The 22277-nt window shown below is 38.9% G+C and overlaps 1 protein-coding gene across 1 annotated transcript in view; it reads right to left on the minus strand.

Annotated features, from left to right (window-relative positions):
* The window catches only part of polrmt (polymerase (RNA) mitochondrial (DNA directed)), a 128938-nt gene extending 107004 nt beyond the window's left edge, over positions 1-21934 (minus strand). The window contains exons 1-9 of the mRNA XM_057841366.1: positions 21719-21934; positions 21344-21439; positions 18736-19478; positions 17851-17984; positions 12995-13181; positions 9971-10120; positions 3747-3914; positions 3482-3652; positions 162-401 (exon numbers count right to left, since the gene is read on the minus strand). Of these exons, the coding sequence (XP_057697349.1) occupies positions 162-401; positions 3482-3652; positions 3747-3914; positions 9971-10120; positions 12995-13181; positions 17851-17984; positions 18736-19478; positions 21344-21439; positions 21719-21860 (2031 nt within the window). The 5' untranslated portion in view covers positions 21861-21934. The remainder of the gene's footprint in view (positions 1-161; positions 402-3481; positions 3653-3746; positions 3915-9970; positions 10121-12994; positions 13182-17850; positions 17985-18735; positions 19479-21343; positions 21440-21718) is intronic.
* Between the last annotated feature and the right edge of the window lie 343 nt (positions 21935-22277).

Here is a 22277-nt window from a genome sequence, read left to right on the forward strand (position 1 = left end):
CCAAGTGCTGCTTTAATCCATGAAAATGTCTCTCTGACTCAGTGGGTGTCAAAGAATAGGAGTGACCTCAGTTTTTGGCTCAATCCATCAATCACATCAGTTAACATTAGAGAAATATTTTCAATGCTCCATTGACAATCAGAGACTTGTAAACACGATACCTGTCGGTTGCTGCGAAAAGTATACATGTGGTAGAGGATGGGAATTCGCTTCCTATCATAGGCTGAGTTGAGGATGTCGCTATTGATTTTCAGGTTCTTGACCATCAGATCCAGCAGGTATGTTCCAAGCTCCAGTGTGATTATGTAAGGCCAAGAGGATTCACTCCCCAGTAGTGTGGGCCCTGATGGGTGCTCCGCCTCCACCTTGCACCACTCTTCCCTGGGAAGGATGTTGTATGCCTGGAAGGAGACGTCAATAACGGTTTGCAGATAAGCATAAAGTGATGTGATTCTTGGAATAAGATTTCACTGGAAGACACCAGTCGTTTTTGTTTATTTAGTGCAAGTAAATGGACAAGCTGTCTTCTGACTAAGATGGTAGCTGTGATCAAACAATGTTAAATGTTAGATTTACTAATATTTATAAGCCAAATACGGCTTCACAGAAAGTGACTTACTGTCTGGTCATTGATGGATTTTTTTAACGTGTCAATTGTGTCCATTAGTTACTATTTTGGTTGTGTTGTATTGCAATATAAAATAGGTCTTAACTAGCCAACGGTTTAACTATAATAAAAGAGAGGGATACAATTTTTGGTTCATATGAAACGAGAGGACAAGAGTTAGTATAAATGACCTTCATGAGAAAGATGTTTGCCCAAAGAATCTGAACATGCAAATTATGAATTCCTCATAACTATAATAACAGAAAAAAATTTGCGCAGCGGTTGTGTGACAAACCTGATGACGATAACAACACACGCGCATACACCGATTAGAAAATAGGCACACAATCTTCACAGTCTCTGTACCTACGCAATCTGTCTCATGCTTTTTCCTTTCTTCATCTGAGACAAAGGAGAAGCAGGCTTCACTTCATTTGATTGGCTGAAATAGTACTGATTAAGTCTGTTGCGATATGCAATAATTCCATTTATTGCACGGTAAATAAAAATGAAGGCGGTAATTTTCCCAATGTGATTCATCGCCTCGCGTGTACGTGCGTGCGTGCGCAGCAGATGTGCTGTTAAAGATTCGGCTTCCTTGTTACCAACTACGCAATATGCTGCTACTAGGACTCACACCGTTTTATTGACTTCTGGGTATGTTCGTTTTATACATTTGTGTTTGAGTGACCATCATTCAATGGAGGGAGGCGGGGCCGAGTGCACTGTCGGCGCAGAGCAATGAGTGAGCAGAGTGAGGAAGACGAAAATGGACGGAAAATCCTGATTTCCAAGCCAAACACCACAGCCCCAGCGTGGGAATATTTTGATTTTAAACCAAATGAAAATGGCGAGGCAACCAAAAAGGATGAATCAGTCAGCGAAATGTGTTCGGAGGTTGTTTCAACCAAGAGGGCAAACATAAAAAATCTACATGCTCATTTGAAACACTAACACACTCTTTAGTTTTCATTGCTTGGTAAGAAAACTGCATCGCAACAAGCGGAGCCTTCCTCTTCACGTCAATCTACAAATAGAGGTGTTCGCTTGATGTGAGAAATACAAACAAGACCACGCAAAATGGCATTCCCTCACGGAAAGTGTAGTCTGCTACACTGCTGAAGAAATGACGCCGTTTTACCTCTGTTTAATCTTGTTTGATACTTATTGAAGCCAAATTGTTGTTACTGCTACTTAATTACTCTATTTTTCTCTGTTGTTGTTGAAGTGCAATTGTTTGTGTAGCTACAACTTTATACCCCTGTGCCTAAATGCTTTAGTTATTAAGTGCAATTGTATTGTTTCTTGAAAAAGACATTTCATTTATTCTTTGTTTCTGTGCGGTATTAATATTGTTGTCTTTTACTTAAAAGAGGCATGGTCTATTGTTTTAAGTTGTGATTTCTTAAAAAAATAATATATATACTGTATTCTCACTTTGTTATTGTATATTTGTGGGAAAAAAATGAAAAAAAATTGGGGGGGCGGGGGGGGGGGCAATAATATCGCAATAATTTATCGCCCACTAAAATGTGTTATCGCGACAGGCCTATACTACGATGTTTAAAAATGCCTGGCAACGGCTATTTTGCCTGCTACCTGGACATATTGGCTGTTCTTGACATTTTGCGAACTATTAAACATACATTTAGTCCTGCAACGATTAATCGATTAACTCGAGTATTTGATTAGAAAAAAATATTCAAATTAAATAATGTTGCTTCGAGTATTCGTTTAATTAAAGTGGCATTGTAATGGTTTATTTAGAAAGTGTTTGCATTTCGTTTTATTGATTAGGGTGGATACACTGCCCTCTGGTCAGCCTCATTACAAATGGCTGAATCCAGCTGCTCCCTGTTGAGACCAACGTAAGCTAAGTTTTTGTTTGAGCATTGTAAAAAAATAAATGTTAGCATTTTATAGCATTTAAGCTAGCGGACTTCTGCTATGTAAGTTAGCCAATTGTTCTTTTGTTGTACTTAGATCCTTATTTATTAATTTTTTTATACCGTGTGAGGCTCAGCTCCGGTATTTTTAATTTTTTAATGTTCCTTATCCGATTACTTGATTATTCGAACTAATTCATCTATTGATCGACTACTAAAATAATCGTTAGCTACAGCCCTAAATATGACTACTGTAGGCCGTAGCCGACGCTAACAAAAACAACTCGCCCAGAAAACACAGTACTCAACACATCATATTTGGAACCTGAAGCCCATATGTTCGTGCAACCTGATTCGTTTCATTACTGAGCATGTTTTTAGGTTATGTGAACTGGAAGTTATTTGACTTTGACTGATGGCTATGTAAGGCCTGTGAGAACACAACTACATACGAACTACATAAATATTTTTGTTATTGTTTTTTTTTTTTTTTTTTTTTTTTTTTTTTTTTTTTAAGATACTTGTTAAACAAGCTTCTTCCCGTTGGGATGCACTTGATCAAAACCTCGTTTGGCACTTTAATCTGTTAAGTAAAGTCAGGTCCATAAAAATTTGGGACTTTTTTGTCTCTAAATACCATCACATAGGATATAAAATGAAACGATAGGTTGTGCTCTAGTCTGTGCTTTGCAGACTTTCAACTTAAATTTGAGAGTTTTCTTTCTGATCAGGTGAATGGAAATCTGATTTCTAACCACTTTTTAAGACAATGCAATAACTTAAAATTGTATCACTTCATCACAGAGTATATGCTATGCACAACCAACTTTTTCATTGAGTGAAACAGGTAAAAGCAATTTTTCCCAATGCGGTTAAACAGTGTTATTACATATTATTACAAAGTTGGATAAGTAAATGATATGCAAGTATGAATTTAACAGGTCTGCAAGTCTTTATCTTGTGTTTTCATGATTTTTGTATTGTATACCTTGGTGTCTTTGGCTAGAAGGCTTGTATAAGCATTGTAAATGTTGCCCAGCTTTTCCACCATCTGATTTCTGTACTTCTGCTGTACAGAGTACTTGGTGTAAACACGGCATCCCAAATCTTTGGCTAAAGTCACCAGGGACTCTCCGCTGGGTGGCATGCTGGAAATACTCTGGCAGGACATAACAGCAGTAAATATTCAGTTGTGTAAATCAACCAATCACAGGTAATTATTTGGCATCCCATAGTGCTGCTGTCTATTTTACCTGCAACATGATGTCCACATAGCTGTTGTCTCCCAGCAGGCAGAGGTAGGGGTAGAGGTTCAGTCTGGAGTCATTGCTGTTGGTCTTCCCCAGGTTCATCTTGCCCTCCCTGAAGGCCTGGAGAAGTGCCTTGTGCCACTGAGCCCGTTGCTCCAGCAGCAATGCCCTCTAAAAGGATGACATTGCTTGTGAAAACAAGAGAATCAACAGCAACAGTTAGGGCTTACCTTTCCTAGAAGTCCACCTTACCCTCCAGTTTCATGCACAAGATAAGTAAAAATGAGTGCGTGACCTGGTTAAGTTTGTCATCTATTTGATTTGTGAAATGTTTGTAATCACTTTTTTAAGTCAAAACGCTCTGCAAGCAAGCAGATTTTAAATCAGTGACCTTTATATATGTCTACAAAGGCCAAACTGAAGAATCCACTCGCCACTGACCAATCAGAGCGAAGAGTTTGAATTCAAATATACAGTATTACTATTCAAATTCGATCCAGTCAGCCACGTTAATGAAAATTCTGCTGTTTGCAGAGACAAGCAAAAAAGACCAACTCAGATAGGAGATGAAAAAGGACATTCTCATCAAATTATCAAGCAAACCAAATTACAGGCATGTGAAAAATTTAGGACATCCTATAGAAGCCTGTGTGTTTTCTAACATATTTGGTCATACAGATATTTAATATCAATTTTAACAATCTTGAGAGATTCAAGTAATAGACCTAAACAATTAAAACTGAAAAAATTTTTTTTTTTTTTAATAACTTTCAGTAAAATGTAATTTCAAATAAATGCAATTTCTGTTGAGGAATAAATTCGGACACCCCCACATTCAATCCCAAATTAAAATGGCTAAAATCACACAAGGGTGTATCACATCAGGTGCACATGATTGGAACATCATTGCCCAGAAAACACCATGGTGAGATCGAAGGAGCTGACTGAGGCCTTCAGAAAGAACATTGTAGACGCTTATGAGTGTGGTAAGGGATATAAAAAGATCTCAATAGAATATAAAATCAGCCATTCCACTGTCTGGAAAATAGTCTACAAGTGGTGGATATTCAAAACAACTGCCAACAAGCCCAGGTCTGGCCATCTAAGCAAGTTCCCCCCAAGAGCAGCCCGTAAGATGCTAAAAGTCTCCAAAAACCCTAAAATGCCATCACGGGACCTACAGCAGGCTCTTCTGCTTTTGATGTGAAAGTGCATGCCACTACAATCAGAAAGGGACTTCACAGGCTTAACCTGCATGGGAGGTGTGCAAGGAGGAAACATTTGCTCTCCAAGAAGAACATGAAGGCCAGACTGAAGTTTGCCAGCGTGAATGTAGACAAAGACCAGGACTTCGGAAATAATTGTCTTTGGGCAGATGAATCTAAAATTGAATTATTTGGTCACCAGTTAAACCCAGTACGGCATTCCAGGAAAAGAACCTTATACCAACTGTGAAGCATGGAGGGGGAAGTGTCATGGTTTGGCGATGCTTGCTAAAGCAGGACCTGGCCAGCTCACCATAATAGAATCCACCATGAATTCTATCGTGTATCAGAGGGTGCTTGACGAACATGTGAGATCATCTGTGAAAAAATTAAAGCTGAAGCGAAACTGGACCTTGCAACATGACAATGACCCAAAACATACCAGTAAATCCACCAAAGCCTGGCTGAAAAGGAAGAAATGGAGAGTCCTGGAATGGCCGAGTCAAAGCCCAGATTTTAATCCCATTGGGATGCTGTAGGGTGACTTGAAACAGGGTGTACATGCAAGAAACCCCTCAAACATCTCACATCTGAAAGTATTCTGCGTTGAGGAGTGGGGCAAACCTTCTTCAGACCGATGTCAAAGACTGGTCGATGGCTACAAAAAGCGTCTCACTGAAGGTATTTCAGCCAAAGGGGTAACACTAGCGATTAGGTGGTAGGGTGTTCTAACTTTTTCCTCAGTTAGAATTTGCATTTTTGTTCATATATTTGGTTTAACGAGTAAAACAATGTTAATTTTTGTTGATTACCTGCAATTAAATTAATTTCTTTTCCAGAGATAAAGAAAAACAAGATCAGACATTGATATGTGAACATTTCTTAATAAAGAACTGGATATTTATGGGGTGTCCTAATTTTTTCACAGGACTGTACATAAAGGTTAAAAAAATAATTGAAAAAATAATGACCCTTTTATGTACCTTTAACAATACTGCTACTTATTAGGGTTTTCCACAATTTTCGGTGCCTGTCCTTCCACATGTTTTTACGTGTTTTATAATCAATTTAGCAACGGTAATATCATTAATACTGTTTGCACAGCCCTATTAGAGCAATTTATGCAGTACAATGAAGCATAAATAAAGCAAAAACCATAGCAAGATCAGAATTTTCCCCCAAATTGTAAATAATCCATGAATGAATAAAAATGACTTGACCTGGTAAAGGACACTTTCACCCTGCCTAAAAATATGATTTTGTGTTACAAAATGTATTTCTTCTGCTTCTTCATGTTCTCATTATTGTTACAAACAACCAGCTTGGAAGAAGGTCAACACAGTCACAGGACAACATGTCAGAGAGTTGCTTGAAAGGAGTGTTAATTTCTGACACCCAATTCTCCCTGTTGTGTCAAAAGCAACTGTCATTATCAAACAAGTACTTTCAACACCAAACAAGATCATGGCTGTTGACCATTGACTTGCATCCTGTACCACTATATAAAAGCATACAAATTTGGGCTAACGTCCTGCTTACCTGCCTTTTGTGCAAAGAGCAAAGGCAGATTTATACCGAATTTTCAGTCTAGAGGTTCTGATTCGACATTTCGACATAAAGATAGCGGCTCAAGGGTCAAGCATACAAGCAGGCCTTCCTTATTACATGTTATGTGCTAGAATGCGGAGATTCATTATGAAATTCCTGGGTAGGCAGGAAAATTGCCTGTGCGTTGAATTTAACCCAAATATCTTCAAATTATAAGAGGTCTTCACATGGAATATTTTGATTCATTAATATAGCTGTATGCCAGGAATGTTCAACTTTGCATCATTGTTAATACTGTACATTTGTGCATAATTTAAAATGTCCATCTGAGTATGTCAACACTATCTTCAATTAAAAATGTTTATCCGGTCAGAGTTGGTAGTTTTAAGGACTGACAGTCTAAATGGTGAAGGTGACCATCTCCTCTCTGGGGTCCTCCATTACAATGCATTATTATTCTGCCCTGCCTGCTTGCCTGTGTGTAAATGCTTCCTGGCCACCAGGGACTCTCGGCCTACTCGCTTCCCACATAGCCCATCTGCAGCGGCAGACGAGCCAGCCTGGACTTTAAATGCCACGGTTCGAGAAGAAAAAAAAAAAAAAGAGAAGACGTTTTCCTCCTCCATGCTTGTAGTGGACAATTGTTGTGCTCTAAAAAGTCTAAGTAGAGAAAATATGATCAACCCTCACTACTTTTTTACAGTCCATCAAAACATTTGACGACATCTTGAATAATTCATACTAGGGCTGCAGCTATCACTTAGGCTACGTTCATACTACAGGTCTTAATGCACGAATCCGATTTTTTCGTGTTTTTCCAACTCGAGTGAGGCATTAACTTGACGGTCTGAACGTGACAAGTCGCATAGAACTGGACCATTTCAAATCCGATCTGGGTCACTTTTGTATGTGGTTCAAATCCGATCTGGGCCACATTTTTCCAGACTGTCGCGGCGGTCTGTACTGTCCAGTCTCTCAAATCGGAATTCATGCAGCAATTACGACATCAAAAAGCGAGAGAGACGCCACGGTAGCGGTGCAGCTGTGCGTTATTAGCGCCTAGCTTGCCTCGAACATATATAAGCAATATTTCAACATTGGTTACACGGCCGAGAGTCGGGGCAAACTGCCCGTATGTGTGTGTGACATGCACGGACAGTGCGTGCTTGCATGCTATCGATCCATATATTTTGAATATAAGTCTAAACTGGGATTATTCATGTCTGTTATTTGTGTCCTCTTTTTAAAAAGCAAAATATATCCCTGCATTGACGGATGACAGCCAGCATGTGTGGTCTTTTGTTTTGATGCTTCTGCGCATGCGGGTCGTCTTGCTCAGCGTGTGTCGGACTGCGAATTAGTGCGCATGCGTAGTACTTGAAAGGTCTCAATGGACAAAGGCAGTCTGAACGGGCACGCCAAAAAAACAGATATGACAAAAAATCGGATTCGTGCATTAAGACCTGTAGTATGAATGTAGCCTTATTTTAGTCGTCGATTAATCGATGAACTTGTTAGTTCGAAATAAAGATCTATGTACAACGAAAGAACAATTGGCTAACTTCCGTAGCAATAGTCCGCTAGCTTAAATGCTATAAAACGCTTTTTTTTTTTTTTTTTTTTTTTGTTCTCTTAACAAATGGTTTAGGCACATATTCCCACAGAAAATAATATACCTATATACTAAATTACGAATGCATTAAAAAAACATTAGTTCAAACTAAAACTTAGCTTATGTTGGTCTTAACATGGAGCAGCTGGATGCAGCCATGTGAAATGAGGCAGACTACAGGGCAGTGTTTCCACCCAAATCAATAAAACTCAATGCAAACACTTTCAAAATAAACCATTACAACGCCACTCGAGGCAGCAAAATTTAATTTGAATCTTTTTTTCTAATTGAATACTCGAGTCAATCGATTAATCGTTGCACCACTAATTCATACCCTTGTTCAATACACAACTTCCCAAAAATTTGGGGTTATTTAAAAGCAGAAAAAAACTATTTAAAATTTTTTTTTTACTAAAAATTTGGCCATGAATAATTGGGATCTATGGTACACATTACAATGTATACCCATATTTTGTGTCTGCTTAATATTTCAAGAAACTGGGTGAGTTTGTCAATACTTCTGCTAAATGAATGTGTTTTAGACACGGAGTCCTCGATTTACGAAAGAGTTCTGTTCCTATGCTAGCGATGTAACCTGAATTACCGCATACGTCGGATGTCACTGTTAATATTGAAATTTACAACAAAATACTTAGTATATAAAAAGTAAAACAACCTAAAATAAAAAATAAGATGCTCTAATTACCAAAATTGTCGAGAGGTGGATGGAAAGTTAGAGTTTTCAATTGTTTGTTTGCAACAGAAAGCATGGAACACGACTAGTGCTTCAACGATTAATCGACTAACTCGAGTAATTCAATTAGAAAAAAAAAGATTCAAATTAAGTTTTGCTGCTTCGAGTATTCGTTGAATTAAAATGACGTTGTAATGCTTTGTTTTGAAAGAGTGCATTTAGTTTTATTGATTTGGGTGGATACACTGCCCTCTAGTGGCAACAGTGAATATGATATAATTCATTTCACATGGCTGAATACAGCCGCTCCCTGTTAAGACCAACATATGCCAAGTATTTGTTTAAGGTAATGTTTTTTTAAATGCATTCATAATTCAGTTTAAAGGTATGTTTTTGGTGGGGGGTGATATGTGTTTGAACCATTTCTTAAGAGACTGTAAAAAAAAATGTTAGCATTTTATAGCATTTAAGCTAGCGATTTTTGCTATGCATGTTAGCCAATTGTTCTTTTGTTGTACTTAGATCCTATTTTTTTTTTAAATGTATACCATTTGAGGCTCAGCTCAGGTATCTTAATTGTTTATGTTTTTCATCCAATTACTCGATTATTCGAACTAGTTTATTGATTAATGGACTACTAAAATAATCGTTAGCTACAGCCCTAAATATGACTACTGTAGGCCGTAGCCGACGCTAACAAAACCAACTCGCCCAGAAAACACAGTACTAAACACATCATATTTAGAACCTGAAGCATATGTACATGCAACCTGATTCGTTTCATTACTGAGCTTGTTTTTAGGTTATGTGAACTGGAAGTTATTTGACTTTGACTGATGGCGATGTAAGGCCTGTGAGAACACAAAACTGCCTTCTTTGATGAGCAAGGTGTTTCCGCATGACGGTTTATCTACGGTTTGAACGCAGCATATATTTACCGCTGACTCTCTCTTTTTATGATGGTAAGCTTTATGTCCATGGTAATTGCTATTCTTTTGTCTGAAACTAGAAGACCCAGCTTTCTTCTTTGCGGATATCATGTGGAAAAAGGAGGGCGAAAAAGCAAAGACACTCCCAGTTCAGGTGTCGTAAAGTCGAAGCGTCATAGGTCGAGGACGTCGTAACCCGAGGCCTCCCTGGCCTGTATATAAAAATAAGCGTGACTTACCATTTTTGCCATGTTTTCGGTGATAGGCTTGGCCGCCTCCACAGAGTCAATGGTGACTGTGCAGGCCTGTTCCATTTTGAGCTGGAGTTGGAAACGTTTCTGGAGCTCATCATGAGTCAAATCCAGCTTCGGGTATTGGTGATCATCCCTCTGAAAACATATCCTTGTTCAAATTTGATACTGTAGCTGTAAGTTGTATGAGACTATTGAGTTAGTACTGGTAAATGAAAAATAATGGGAACAGGTGGGCAATTTACAAATTCAGTATGTATACCGTCTGTACAATTTTCCTCAGAGGAAACATGAAATCTTCATTTAATTTTTCTTAACTTTTTGTAGCCCAGAGCATTCCAAAAAATAAATGGTTAATGAGCTTTATGCTGCATCACCATATCAAAATACAAATACTGCATCTGTTCACATTTAGAACATATTTTGGCTAATTTACCCCCACCCCAAAAACACATCAAAAGCTCCTAATATATAATTATAATTGTGTTTATCAAACCATTGTAGTTTATTATTTAGAATGGCCCAAATTTACAGGACTGAAGGAGCAATGACTCTCTAAAATCAAACTGCATTTTATATGAGTATGTGACACAGAGCAAACAGTATTCTAATAAGCTTGAGCTTCTGCCACCAACATGGTCTCCCGAGGCTCCAATAGAGACCGTCCTGTTTGCTATTCCACTATCGAGCGTGCCAGTTGATTTGGGCAGCGTTTCAGCCGTTAAGTCGCCAGTGACGTCAGTTGTGAATTATGAAAAAAAAGCAACAACTCTTCTAAGTCAACAAATGACACAACGAGAAAGTAAATGAGATGCAAGAATGAAGCAGAGGCTAAAAATACAATCCTCGGAATGGAGTATATGAACAATTTTAAGTGGTGATGACCCAAACCGATACTTCATATCAGCACCCAATACGGCTATTTTTGGAGTACCGGACAGTTTTAGTACTGGTCACAAGATCAAATCTGATTCAGTATTTACGTGCATTTTCAGCACCGTCACACTTTTCGGCTGCAGGCAATCAACCCACGAGGAAAAAATGTCTACTGTATTATAAAAACTAATAGTAACAGAGCATCGTGTAATATATGTAAACAGAACATTACTTGAAGAGGCACCAGCGGGTCTCACTTTAATACAAAAAATATATGATTTTTCATTTACTGGTTGCATTAATGTTTGCATTATTATTAGTAGTCTAAAAACATGGATATCATGGATACCATCGGATTGGTATCAAATCGTATCAGCGAAATAAATCATGAAAAAAATCTGATGGGATGTAAAGAAAGTCTGCATCAGGACATCCCTAATGTAAAGATAGGAGAGGACGGAAAAATAGTAGAAAGGTGAGAGTTCGTCAGTGAAAATTTTCATCCCGTAGGTCATTTCATTCTATGCGCATTGACCTAATCTAAATTGCTTAATTGTTAGCAGATGGCTAACATAAGCGTCAGCTTTACAGGTGACGGCTTTTTGTGCTGCAGTAATGACTTGTACCACAGCACAAGGGCCTATCAGCCTTACTAAAGGTAATTACAGCCCTCTTGAGGTACCCCTGCTGTTGTTTTTCCAGTGGGAGGGCATCTATTTAGGGCGCTGCTGGATGGATGTTACTTAAGTGGACGCCTAAACTGGCGAACAATTAGGGTTATTTGAGGAACGGCACATTACTTGGTAGAAAGAGGATTTAACACTATACTGTGTATCAACGCTTTGAACGTGATAGCCTGTACTAAAAGAGTTTATTTTTACTTATTTATTTTTAAAAACCTTTATGCTTCCATTAAAGGGACAGACAACATGTTTATCATGTACATCCCAGTGGAAAGAATCTTAATCACTTGAAAAAAAAAAAAAAAAAAAAACAGATTTTGCAACATTCCTTTTGTGTAATTGCACAGAAAAATGTAAATAAAAGCCAGTATTTCCAGGAAGTGACACCCCTTGGCCCTATGTAGCCAATCAAATGCAAGTATTCCTAATAGCCCACCCTTCATTGTGACACCATAAATACTTATTATGACATGCATCTGAGATCCGGTCTAACAGGGTGTGTGCGTTTTGTGCGTGGGTATAACTGATATCACAAAATGGCTTGCTCGTACTTGGTGTCAGTTTTTGTGTTTTCTCCTTCATCAAGTGTCTAAGAAATTTGCGATTTGCATACCTAAATCATAGACTTCATTATGTTTTGACATGACACATTCCCCATTCACTGCGTCACGCCTTCCAAAAGTGGGCCGTCCAACACTCCGTTTCAATTATTAGCAGTCGGTCACATGCAGCGTTTTAACGCCGGATTTAGGTTGAAAAAGTACAAAAGCTGTACTGCATGCAAACAGGAAGGATGGTCTCAGGAATGATTTATTCGGGTCTCTGGAATGATTTATTTGAGCATTCAAGGTAATTATTATATTTTTTGTACCATGCATGCGTTTTGAAACGTTGTGAAAAAAAATCAATGGGAGAAATTAGCAGCTACAGCAGTCGCATTATACTTCATAATATTTACGTAAAATTAATGCTAGTTGCACGTTTTTTTGTCTTTTAACCAAGAATCGTGACTGTTTTACGTCCATATCTATAAAGAATTAGGGGATTTACTGGTAAACCTTTATTCACAAGAATTTTCAACGGAAAAAGGTCTTTGTTTACATATGGCGGCCGCTAATTTCCTTACTGACTAGCCTCATAGTTTGCAATATTTACGTAAAATAAATGCTTTTAACCAAGAATCAAAACAGTTTTACGTCCATATCTATAAAGAATTCAGGGATTTAAGTATTTATTGACATGAATTTTCAACAGAAAAAACTGTCAGTGTTTCCACTCTGTCAGCTTTGACGGAGATAGGCCCCCTATGAATCGGCCCCGCACCCCGTGTCCCGTCAATACATTATGAAGTCTATGGCCATATATTTTGAGCAACCGCCTTTCACCTGATGGTCATTTATACTTGATGTTGTCTCTCCATATAAATAAGATAAATTATATAGGAGTCATATACCTTTGTGTAGAAATCCTGAACCAACGAAGGGAGGCTCTCGCTGGTGTTGAGTTTACTGGCAGGCTGATAGTCGGGGTGGATGAGGCGTACTGCCTTTAGTACCATGTCTCTTTCATCAAGCTGGAACACAGAATGCCTGAAGATATCGTCTATGGAGATGCCATCCTCCTCCATCTGGTTCAAACACCTGTTAATAGTGCAAAACTCAAGGTTCCACTGCAAACTTTATTCAGTGTTTACAAACAACCGTTGTAGAATATCAATTACTGTGCTTGCATTGGCACTAGCCTTCTCTGTTCCAACTACAATTGTGAGTTTGATCAAAAGGCAAATGGAAGTTGACACCATCGGGGAAAGGTACAGTGGTACCTCTACATACGAAGTTAATCCGTTCCAGGACCTTGTTTGTAAGTCGAAATGGTCGTATGTCGAGCAGGATTTTCCCACAGGAATACATTATAATTCCATTAATTCGTTCCACAGCCCAAAAACCTTCACTAAATCCTTAAAAAATACTGCTGGTACTATTACAAATGGCAATTACACATAGCAAAACAAATAAATTATAAATCAAAATCGTAATAATAATAATAATTCCTGTATTAATGTAACGAATCGGGTTCTAATGTGGCGGATGTTTTTTGCTGACCCTGAACGCACCGCGGGGCTGACGTGCCAGAGACAGACCGGTGAGCTTGAGTTTCACTTTCACTTTGAATGTTTTCTTGAGAACACCGTCAATTGCGGCAGACAGAAGGTGTTTTTGTTTTGAATAAGTTGTGAAATAAATGATAAAAACGTGGCGAAGTTGGCGATTTCTCTGGAGATGTTACCACAATGAGAATTGTCAGCTTAACTTATAAAGACTGGCGAACGATGGTCGGAGGAGGACCGTGGAGATGTATTGTTGAGCCATTTCACGGATGCCCACCCTACGCTCATATTTTTCTGTCATTTGCATCTTCATTTAGAAGGTAAGCGTCAACTTTTTCCTTGTTTCACCACCTGTACCAACCTTTTCTGAAACCAGTGTTGATTTGTCACACAAGAAAATCCGCCGTGCATTCGTCTGCGGTGCTGCCATTGTCGTCGTATTTCGAGCATGTCGTTGGATATAGAAACAAATGGCGAGTCAAATTTTACGTCGGATGTCGAAAAGTTTGTGTGTCGAAGCGATCGTATGTAGAGGTACCACTGTATTTTGAATTAAAAAATAAGTTTCCTTGAGGTCTACTGCAGAGCGCATTGTCACCATGACTGGACTACACAATGCGGATAATACTAATGTACGCTCAGTGACTTAGCATAAAACTGCCAGGCTTAAGTTGCTGGAAGATTGATAGTTCAAACCTTACAGTAATTAATGAAAAAAGTAAGACAGCAATAACAAAACCACATAGGCCATCAGCAAAAGGCAATCTATCATTCACGTTTGTTTCACATATCGAGGGGCTAGGTGCAAACTATTTGAATGTAAACTACTGTTGTACCCTACGGTTAAAAAATACCATGTATTGAACTTCATTCTTTTGTTTTGATTAGAAAAGAGTTTAAGTATTTTCTGCAAATTTGATGACATCTAAGTTAAATTGCAGCATAGTGCTGACCAGTGTTGGGCACGTTACTTTAAAAAAGTAATTAGTTACATTACTCACTACTTCTTCCAAAAAGTAACTGAGTTAGTGACTGAATTACTCTATAGTAAAAGTAACTAGTTACCAGGGAAAGTAACTATTTCCGTTACTTTAAAAAGAACTTGTTGCATGTCAAAGAATTTGAAATTTTCTGAGCAGTATTCGAGTCAGTGGAATAGAGAAGAACAGACAGGTAGTTAACTTGTTAGGTGCTTCAGCAAATTTGAATTGCTGACCACAGATGTCGACAAAAGCTTTGCCCTGGGACATAAATTACACATTACATGCAGGTTCTTTCCTTTAATTTCGACAAACTTGAAATAGTTTCTATATCTCCACCTCTTAAAGGACAATTTTTCTTCTGAATGCTCTGCCATCCTGACCCTGTGCATCTGTTTTGCGTGTGTGTGCTTGCCGCACGCGCTGTTCCGGTTTGCTTGTGAAATCACCGGCTCTGATTGGCTTACCACGACACATGACTCTAACCCTCAGCCAATCACAATCACTTCCATCGCATCTCTCGAGGGGTAGGCTTGTTTCCCGACAATTCACGTCACCTTCAAAGCGTCTGCCGTCCTCATGATGGAAGCAGAATTATTGCTGGCTGACAGTGGGAGATGGGAACGAGGCTAGCATCAGGTGTAGCAAACACAGAAACGTTACCAAACTTTGGAAAGCATTGTCTAATTGAATGAGCAGGGACAAACAGCTTGGAGTCAGAAGTACGTGCGCTATTCTCGAACCTGAACGCACCCCAAGTCTTGGATGACAAATCAACAGAGCAGCGAGTCGACTCGACACGGCTGGTAGTTTCTTCAATTTATTCAGAGTAAGTAACGCAACGCTTTTGACCGTCAGTAACGGTAACGGCGTTGTAACGGTGGAAAAAGTAATTAGTTAGATTACCCCGCTACTGAAAAAATAACGCCGTAACCTAACGGCGTTATTTATAACAGCGTTACTCCCAACACTGGTGCTGACATTGTGTGAGTGGAATTAATTATTTCCAATGGCATCATTTTTGTCCATTTGTGTCAGAGTTCACGAGTTACTCTGCTTGCAAGCTAAAGGTACGTATTTCTTGGTACTTTGACTAAATTTCTACCAGCGTTTAATGGGGGGGGAATACTTCAGCAGTATTCACAAATAAACCACCAGTGCAAAGACAGTTTTATCAATCCACTGTCAAATAAATTGTTACCGGTTAGTATCTTTCAGTGTAAATGTCCCATAATACGGTGTGGACAGCTGCGGCTTATAGGCCGGTGCGGCATTTCTATGAAGAAATGCCATTTTCGTGTCAAATTTGGTGGGTGGCGGCATATAGTCAGGTGCGCCTTTTAGTCTGAAAATTATGATACTGTACTTTATTACATGATACAACACATAAATTATAAACATGATGAAACTAGAATAAACTCAGTTTTAATGCAGTTTTATACCTTTTTAGATTGTTAGTTTAGGTATTGTCACTAGATTCTGCTGTATAGACTTAAGATTCATAATAGCGACAGAAAGAAACTAACAAGTCAATTCAGTTTCAAATAATCCCCATGGAATTAACAAATTACGTTATTATAAATTAGCCTATGGTGCTTTGCGAACAGCCTTTCACTTGAACTCAAGAAACAGAAGGGTGAATCTCCTTTTCTGAGAGGAATTTCATATCTTCAAACAAAAAAGCAAAAAAGACTGTTTCAGTTATCTGAATATATTTACTTTGCTATGCAGCATATCATAAATCATGAACAGGTAACTCATGATTCTAATGCCCTGAACTCCAGGTTTCCCAATGAGAACCATGAACAATGTTTGGTCACACTGACCCCTAGAGGGCATGATAAAAAACAAATTTAACCACGGGACAAGTCTGGTCACACTCCTCACATTTTTAAACGCATATGATTAGAAGCGTGAGAGCAGAAAAAGCTAAAACACATTAAATAAATCATTAAAACAGCAAGGCAATACTTCTCTGTTATGTCACATAGAAGGGCATGCCAAAACAATGTGGTGACCAGCCCAGACAAACTACTGGGAATCAAAACTGAAAAACTGAGGAAAACGCAACACATGCCGTCAATATTCAGAGATCGACAATATAAATGGCCCGGACGCACTTTTAAAACCGTAAGGGCCACCAAAATGCCCCAACCACTGGCCCGTTGGGGCCAGTAAAAATAATGCGTTGATTAAAAAAATTGTTATCTAAATTTATATAAATTATTTCAGATTAATTCCAAGTGGCTCTGTGTTTTGATGACTTTATGCTATCACGATCAAAGACAACCTTACAGCCGTTGCAGCCAGCCGTTGCTCGCTCACTCCCGTGTGGACGTGTGCAACCTGACTACTGCTGCTGATTGATTGTCAATATCTCAGTACCCACCTAATGTCATACTACAAGATTCCATGTCTCTGAAACCCCTAGCACCCGGCCAAAAACCAAGGGAAAAAGGGCCACTCAACAAAGACAAAGCCACCGGAGGAGTTGAGGGAACGCGAAATCCAATATGAAAAGCAAAGGGAGAAAACATTTCAGCCTCATGGCGAGAATTGGCTCAAGTACAATGAGACAAGAAATGAAGTTTACTGTGAGGTGTGCAGATCAATGCCCACATATGCAGATTAAAAAAAAAAAAAAAAAAAAAAGTTAATGATTATGAAACCTGTGGTATGAACACGTGATAATTCATCCGCATGACTGCGGAGGAAATAATACCGTCATAACGACGGTCTAGCTTGAAAACCGTTAGCCATAATCGCTTTAGTCATCTCTTTGACTTCTAAATAGTAGCCACAACAACTGAGCCAGGGGAGACTTCCAGAGGGCGGTAAGGGGAAAAGAAAAGCTTCCCCCAGGCACAGGGCTCTCCCGTGGGCCCACCTGCCCCTGGAGCTCCCAAGGAAAGACATTGGCTATACTGGAGTGCTAATGGATGTGTTTATGGAATAGGAATATATGCACTTGATTCATGTTTTTGCACCGCTTTGCCACACTTTTCCTTCAATCTACCTAAAAAAACTGCTATTCATGTTTTTTAAGCAAATTGTTCTTTTTCATGATTATTGGGATCAATATCAATAACTGACGAATTGACCTGGGCCAGTGGTTTTGATATTGACCCCAGTGAACTTGAGTGGCTAATTTCCCTAATTGTCTACCCCTGATACTGCACATATTTTAACACTCACCTGCTCAATATTGTAATGTATACATACCTACTAACAATTTGAGGAGAGCAGTAAGTAATACGGCCCATGCATTCCAAAGCAGCACAATATGATCCAATATTTGGTCGCAGGCCTGCCTCCTCTATGAGAAGAAACAAACGGCCAACCCAATTCAAGGTGCCCTGAAAAAGAATCAGAGAAGCAAAGTAAATTTACGTTCAAATGTAATCAGTGAACTTTAAACAACCTCTGTTCCTACGCTGTCGACGTAACCCGAATTTCCACGTAAATTGGAATTAACCCTTTAAGCACCCCCCAAATAACCTAGATGTCCAAAAGTATTTTATTTTGTTTAACAATGCCCTCTGGTGGCAGGTCTGGCCCTTGTATGATTTTGCAGAATCAGACGTCTGACATGGATAAAGAATAGCTGCGCTCTGGTTTGGCCCACATAAGGCTGTTAGTTGTTTCAGCTAATACATGTTTGTGTATGCATCTGTAATTAAGTTTAGAGCTAAAGTTTGTGGAGTTACATGTGAGCGATTTGATATGAGAATTTAATATGTTAGTATTCGTAGTATTTAAGATATGAGACTTTTGTTGTGCAAATTAGGATAATTATATCTACTAAATTTACATATTGATGTCTGAACACCAATTGTTATGTGTCACAGTGTGTTACAGCTTTACAAATTTTAAAAGTGAAGCAAGTAAAAAGCTTCAAAAAGCACAACTGCCTTGTTTGCTCAGTGCGTCGCAACCAGGGGACAACTTGTACAGGTAAACTTTAAAAATCAATGCAACCAGAGGCACAATTTGGTAGACCTACAGGTGTTCTTATTTGGGCTACAAAAAGGCTGCATGAAATTTTGCTTTTGTCTCTTTTTGTGTTGACTGGATTGTCATCAAAATTCATCATGAGTTTCACCGTACCTTTTTGGCCCAGACTCGCAACATGATATTATAGACGTCCGTGTCAAGAGCTGCCCGTCGACTCCGTAATCTGTGCTGACTAAATAGGAAATTGTTCGCTCGCCGGATGTCCCCTGCAAAAACGCACGCTTCCAGCCAAGAGAAAATACAAGAGCGGATATTCCCAACGGCTCCTTCTTTGGCTTGTAGAGGTTGGTCTGCTAGATTTGAGTAAGACCACGGGTTCACTTGCTGGGTGAGCCTCTTCTCCAATTCCTCCACTTGTGCGAGGTCCTCATCAGTCACCTGATTTGTAACACTGGGAGGTTTTTTTTTTGGGTCCTTTCGTTTGCCTTTGGAGGCCTTTTGTGATTTTGCATTTTGAGCGCTAGGATTCACATTGCTGTCATCAATCAAAACAGTTGTCGATATTTTTTTGTAACTTGTGCCAGGAAGATTCGGGTTCCCTTTACCACCGGGGTGTTTCTTCTGCAGTTTCTCCCCCAGGTGTTGCCGTTTTTTCATTTTGCTTTTCTTCTCCAGAGTTAATTTTTCCATCCAGCGAGTGGGCTGGGATTTAGAGGATTCCCTTATGACATTCAGAGCTGATTTGGAAACGTCGGGTCTCTTCGGAAGTGTGTTTGTAGGAGTTCTGGCAGCGGAGATGTGCATCCCTGATGAGGTGGCATGAAGAAATTCCACACTTGCTTTTTGGACATCAAGAAGACCTTCGGGTTGGAGTTGCTGGATCCTGGCCTCTAACACTTGGAGGTACAAGTGTCAAACAAACAAACAAATTAACCACAGGCCTTTCAAAATAAAAATTTCCTATGTTTCACAGGTGTGAATGTGAGGCTAATGCCTTTATGTCTATTTCTGCACTGATTGATGTGCCAGTCCTGGATGTACCCCACTCTTAGCTTAAAGACAAACGGAGATAGGCTACTGTTGAAGAATTACAGAAAATGTATGTCTTTAAAGTAGAGATAGACCGATAAGCAGCCGGGCCAATTATCGGAGCCAATTTTTGGAAATTTGAATTATATCGGTGTCAGCCTTTTCTTTTAATCCGACCAGCCGATATGAAAAAAATCAATTTAAAACTGGGACATTTCAGCACACATTCAGCTGCGCCTCTGTCTCCTGCCTTATGTCTCCTGCACTTGGCCCTCAAAGTGCTCACACTAAATCCTCATCTAACTGCTGGTGACACAGCACCAGGAGGAACGTGGGGTTTAGTATCTTGCTCAAGGATGCTTAGACGAGGTTATCGGGGCGGAGAATCGAACCAATAACCTCTGGGTTGGGGAACAACTACTCTACCACTGAACCACGCCATCCCCTATTATTGGCTATGGCAGCGATCCCTCGTTTTTTACGGTTATTGGGGACAAGAATCCGCTACGATAAAGGAAAAACCACAAAGTAACAGGAAAAAAAATGTTTGAGTTTTTTTGTGTGTTAGCTTGGAAAGAGATACATATAAGACATGTTTTTTCCGTTTCCCCCCCCCCAAAGTATAATTTAAAAAAATCCATCCATCCATCCATCATGTATATTTTAATAAATGATTTTCAAGCACTTCAAATTGAATAATTATGAGAAGTTTTAAACATGTTACTATCCCACCGAATTATTTTTAAACAAGAATAAATTTGAAAAATGCTTGTCTTTATCAAATGCTTTATTGAATGAGTCCACTCAAATCTGCTCAAGCGTCTCAATTACACACAATGAGTTGCCACAGCAACTGTTTTGCAAGTTAAACGATAATTGACGCATGCGGCGCTTTGAAGCTTCGGCTTCTAAGCAGCTGTGGCAAGATCAAACATTAAACGTCTGCCAATCATCGTTAACTTTAATAAGCAACTCCAGTACACCCCCGAACAACAAAGAGCAGCAGGAGTGAGAGTGAGACTACGTGATCGGCTCGGGACGGCTCATCTGTATTTATTTATTTATTTTTTAATTGACAAAAATTCTGTTATGGACTGAGGGCGCAAAGTTTGAAGCGCAAAGCAGCGAGGGATCACTGTATATTCTAACAAACAAGCTTTAGGTATTTCAATGAAGTTCAGCGTTTGCATTATTTATTTTTTACTCCAATTTTTACACTTTTATTGCAAATGAATATCGGCTCCAAAAATCGGTTGTTGGCCCCTCTAACTACTAATAACCGGTATCGGTCGGTCCTGAAAAACCCATATCGGTCAATCTCTACTTTAAAGTCGCTGCCTACTTTAACGCACAATTGGTTTTATTGTTTGTTTTAATCAGAAACATCTTTTGATAAACAAATCATTAAGAGGAGTTTACGAAACAGTCGCAACATATCTTGGGCTTTGAAATCGAAGGATTTCGGTCAGAGTCTTGCTGCAAACAAAATAAATGGAAAAAAGGCAACCAATTGTTGATTGATGCAAATCTCTTTCCTAGCTACTGTCGTGGTGCATTTGAGAAAGTACCATATATGTCACAACCACAGTTGTGTGTTATTTCGTTCTACTAGATGTCTTGTGTTCAAGATAAAATACACTCCACAGTGAAGTGTGCTTCCTTATGGGGCATTATAGTCAGTAAGACATATATATTTATATAAGGATTCACACCTTTTTTGTAAATGGCTTACCATCTAATAGCTGAGACTGTTTGACCACACGTTTCTTTGCATCGTCTGTCTTCCTGACAGAAAATGAGACGTTTCTTCGAATATGCAAATGAGTATCTGGAGTAGGGGAAACAACAATATTACAATAACAGCATTGGTATTTAAGAAATTAAATTAAAAAAAAAAAAAGTTTTTAAAAAAGATGAGTATTCATGATGAATAAGTTGTCATTGAAGCTACTCAAATTCATATCGCAGGTAGTTTACTTTCTTCCAGGTTATCTGATCTTAAATTTCACTAGAATGGATGTCTAGCAACAATGTGTAAGCCATTTTTAAGATGGAAATTTTAAAATGACATTGGTCATATTAGGCAAATTTTAAGTTTTCGCCTCACCTGGTAGTCGTTTTACTGCGGTATTTTTCATCGACAGACACAGCTGGCAGCAATCAGTAAGAAGGGCGCGAGACGTACATTTTTCGAGAAAACGGCGCCGATTGAGACATTTAACGAAGGCACAAACTCTAAGGAGTGACATGTTGACATGTAACAACCGCACGACATCCCAGCACTATGGCGCCATTTTGATCCAGACTGAGGTAGTCGATTGGCGGAGCTCATATACAGACCAAACTAAAAGATTGCAGATAGTGGTCCGTTAGCACCCTTTGACTGCGCCTCGCGGGGGAGCTCTTCTTAAAATTACTTTATTCATGTTTAATATAAAACAGTCTTCACATTTACATGAAAATGAATAACATAACTCTAGGGATATATATATATATTAAAACAAAAGATTTTTATGAATTACATATCACTTTATCACAATACACTGTGAGTTTTGATGTGGCAAAATCCTCATTTTGGTAATGATGTTTAAAAAAAAATAAAAATAAAAAAATAATAAAAATTGAAACAGGGCCACAGTAGAGGATCCTCCCCCCTCATGTCTGGA

The sequence above is a fragment of the Corythoichthys intestinalis genome, chromosome 7 (genome assembly GCF_030265065.1).
Source record: "Corythoichthys intestinalis isolate RoL2023-P3 chromosome 7, ASM3026506v1, whole genome shotgun sequence".
In the NCBI taxonomy this organism is placed as follows: Eukaryota; Metazoa; Chordata; class Actinopteri; order Syngnathiformes; family Syngnathidae; genus Corythoichthys; species Corythoichthys intestinalis.